The sequence below is a fragment of the Mizuhopecten yessoensis genome, unplaced genomic scaffold (assembly GCF_002113885.1).
Source record: "Mizuhopecten yessoensis strain PY_sf001 unplaced genomic scaffold, ASM211388v2 scaffold4373_1, whole genome shotgun sequence".
NCBI classification, from domain to species: Eukaryota; Metazoa; Mollusca; class Bivalvia; order Pectinida; family Pectinidae; genus Mizuhopecten; species Mizuhopecten yessoensis.
Genome location: NW_018405513.1, coordinates 283,256 through 287,428, shown reverse-complemented (window position 1 = coordinate 287,428; position 4,173 = coordinate 283,256). Strand labels below are relative to the sequence as shown.

Genomic DNA, 4,173 nt, shown 5'->3' with positions numbered 1-4,173 from the left:
GTCACAGAAGATTATTTTCATAATCTAATGGAAAGCGTCATATGTATGCTGTATAATGGCATGCTACATGTATATATATTGTAATTATACATTCGGATGTCCACAAAGCATCACATTGATAAATGCACTGACTTTAAGTTGAATGTCTTTTGCTTTAAGCATTTATGTTATCATGTTTTTTATTACCGGTAAAATATTTGCACCTTCCTTCAATTAAAGGACAAGCTCTGTGTTACAAAATTGATATTGTGTAATTAAATGTTGAATTGTCAGTCTTAAAAATCTTATAAAAATCGCATGCTTTGAAATTGTAGGATATTGTGCATATTATTGCACACACTGTTTATATTTTTTACAATGATTTAGATCCAGTATTTAGTTTTGGGTGTGTGTATGCATCTATTAACTACCTTTGGTTTGAACTGATTAGATAATTTTTATGCTTGATATATATACATGTGTACGTAACTGGGTATGGGTCTGTGGTAGAGAGTGTCGGTCTGCCATGTAGATATGGAGACCAGAACTTATTTAACAGTTCTGTTGTTAAAGGTCTCTTGTGGATACTATATAGATACTCAGTGTTTGTGCCAATTCATTAGGTTATTATATTACCTGTCTGGATTCGTACTGGTATTGCTGTCATATTTACATTTTGCAATGATCATTCCATCTTACAAAACAAAACAATTGCACATGTCTCTTGATTTTGCCTATCCTAATATGCTTCTTTGTAGTATGAAATGATGTATTCTTGAATTGATGAATTTAAGTATGGAATCAACTCTATTCAGAATATTTTGTTTTCTTTTCCGTTGGTTGTCCGCTTTATTTTTGGGGGTTGCATGTTATTGATGGTGAGCTTGTGATAACGTTTATTATGTAACTTGATACTAAGAGTTATGTCCCCTTTACCAAAGATTTACTTACAGATAGTTAATCCGCCCTATTTCAAATTTAGAATCGACAATTGACAATCATGTTCATAAAGATGTTTCAAAAATAAAAATATGGACCGTACATAAGGCTAAGTTTTTAAATTTTGAATATAACTTCTATGTAAAAAAAACACAAAAGGCGGAAAAAACGTAAATATAAGTATTGAACTGTTTTTGTATGGTATTCATAATATATTTAAATGCTTAAAAGTAGCAGCATATGAACAGTAATTAAGGAGGAAGCACAGATGCTTGAAACACTAAACAGTTCAACACAGGTGCTGGACAAACTAATCAGTTCAACACCGGTCCTGGACACACTAATCAGTTCAATACAGGTGCTGGACAAACTAAACAGTATATCACAGGTCCCAAACACACTAAATAGTTCAACACAGGTGCTCGACAAACTAATCAGTTCAACACAGGTGCTCGATAAACTAAACAGTATAACACAGGTCCCAAACACACTAAACAGTTCAGCACAGGTGCTGGACAAACTAATCAGTTCAACACAGGTGCTCGACAAACTAAACAGTATAACACAGGTCACAAACACACTAAACAATTTAACACAGGTGCTCGACAAACTAAACAGTATAACACAGGTCCAAAACACACTAATCAGTTCAACACAGATGCTCGACAAACTAAACAGTATAACACAGGTCCCAAACAAACTAATCAATTCAACACAGGTGCTCGACAAACTAAACAGTAAAATACAGGTCCCAAACACACTAAACAGTTCAACACATATGATGGACAAACTAAACAGTTCAACTAGATGATGGACACATTTATCAGTTCAACACAGGTGCTCGACAAACTAAACAGTATAACACAGGTCCCAAACACACTAAACAATCCAACACAGGTGCTGGACAAACAAAACAGTATAACACAGGTCCCAAACACACAAAACAATCCAACACAGGTCCTGGACAAACTCAACAGTATAGCACAGGTCCCAAACAAACTAAACAATCCAACACAGGTGCTGGACAAACTAAACTGTATAACACAGGTCCCAAACACACTAAACAATCCAACACAGGTGCTGGACAAACTCAACAGTATAACACAGGTCCAAAACAAACTAATCAATTCAACACAGGTGCTCGACAAACTAGACAGTAAAACACAGGTCCCAAACACACTAAACAGCTCAACACAGATGATGGACAAACTAAACAGTTCAACACAGATGATGGACACATTTATCAGTTCTTTGACAACCTAAACAGTTCAACACAAATGATGAACACATTTAACAGTTCGACACAAGTGCTGGACAAACTAAACAGTATAACCCAGGTCCCAAACACACTAAACAGTTCAACACAAGTGCTGGACAAACTAAACAGTATAACCCAGGTCCCAAACACACTAAACAGTTCAACACAAGTGCTGGACAAACTAAACAGAATAACACAGGTCCCAAACACACTTAACAGTTCAACACATGTGCTGGCCAAACTAAACAGTATAACACAGGTCCCAAACACACTAAACAATCCAACACAGGTGCCGGACAAACTCAACAGTATAACACAGGTCCCAAACACACTAAACAGTTCAACACAGGTGTTTGACAAACTAAACAGTTCAACACAAATGATGAACACATTTATCAGTTCGACACAAGTGCTGGACAAACTAAACAGTATAACCCAGGTCCCAAACACACTAAACAGTTCAACACAAGTGCTGGACAAACTAAACAGAATAACACAGGTCCCAAACACACTTAACAGTTCAACACAGGTGCTGGACAAACTAAACAGTATAACACAGGTCCAAAACACACTAAACAGTTCAACACAGGTGTTTAACAAACTAAACAGTTCAACACAAATGATGGACACATTTATCAGTTCGACACAAGTGCTGGACAAACTAAACAGTATAACAAACTAGACAGTAAAACACAGGTCCCAAACACACTAAACAGTGCAACACAGGTGCTGGACAAACTAAACAGTATAACACAGGTCCCAAACACACTAAACAATCCAACACAGGTGCTGGACAAACTCAACAGTATAACACAGGTCCCAAACAAACTAATCAATTCAACACAGGTGCTCGACAAACTAGACAGTAAAACACAGGTCCCAAACACACTAAACAGTTCAACACAGGTGCTGGACAAACTAAACAGTATAACACAGGTCCCAAACAAACTAAACAGTTTAACACAGGTGCTCGACAAACTAAACAGTTCAACACAGATGATGGACACATTTATCAGTTAGACACAAGTGCTGGACAAACTAAACAGTTCAACACAGATTATAGACACATTTATCAGTTCGACACAAGTGCTGGACAAACTAAACAGTTCAACAAAGAAGATGGAAACATTGATCAGTTCTACACAAGTGCTGGACAAACTAAACAGTATAACACAGGTCTCAAACACACTAAACAGTTCAATACAGGTGCTGGACAAACTAAACAGAATAACACAGGTCCCAAACAAACTGAACAGTTTAACACAGGTGCTCGACAAACTATACAGTAAAACACAGGTCCCAAACACACTTAACAGTTCAACACAGGTGCTGCACAAACTAAACAGTATAACACAGGTCACAAACACACTAAACAATTTAACACAGGTGCTCGACAAACTAATCAGTTCAACACAGGGGCTCTACAAACTTAACAGTATAACACATGTCCCAAACACACTACACAGGTGCTCGACAAACTAGACAGTAAAACACAGGTCCCAAACACACTTAACAGTTCAACAAAGGTGCTGGACAAACTAAACAGAATAACACAGGTCCCAAACAAACTAAACAATCCAACACAGGTGCTGGACAAACTTAACAGTATAACACATGTCCCAAACACACTAAACAGTTCAACACAGGTTCTGGACAAACTAAACAGTTCAACACAGATGATGGAAACATTGATCAGTTCGACACAAGTGCTGGACAAACTAAACAGTATAACACAGGTCCAAAACACACTAAACAGTTCAACACAGGTGTTTGACAAACTAAACATTTCAACACAGATGATGGCAACATTTATCAGTTCGACACAGGTGCTGGACAAACTAAACAGTATAACACAGGTCCAAAACACACTAAACAGTTCAACACAGGTGCTGGACAAACTAAACAGTATAACACAGGTCCAAAACACACTAAACAGTTCAACACAGGTGTTTGACAAACTAAACAGTTCAACACAGATGATGGAAACATTTATCAGT

The 4,173-nt window shown here is 37.2% G+C and overlaps 1 protein-coding gene across 1 annotated transcript; it reads left to right on the top strand.

Moving 5' to 3' along the window:
- Window positions 1-2,198: 2,198 nt before the first annotated feature.
- Window positions 2,199-2,858, top strand: LOC110448881. Its single transcript, XM_021495362.1, has one exon. It carries the CDS (start codon window positions 2,199-2,201, stop codon window positions 2,856-2,858), a length of 660 nt encoding a protein of 219 aa, XP_021351037.1.
- Window positions 2,859-4,173: the final 1,315 nt, after the last annotated feature.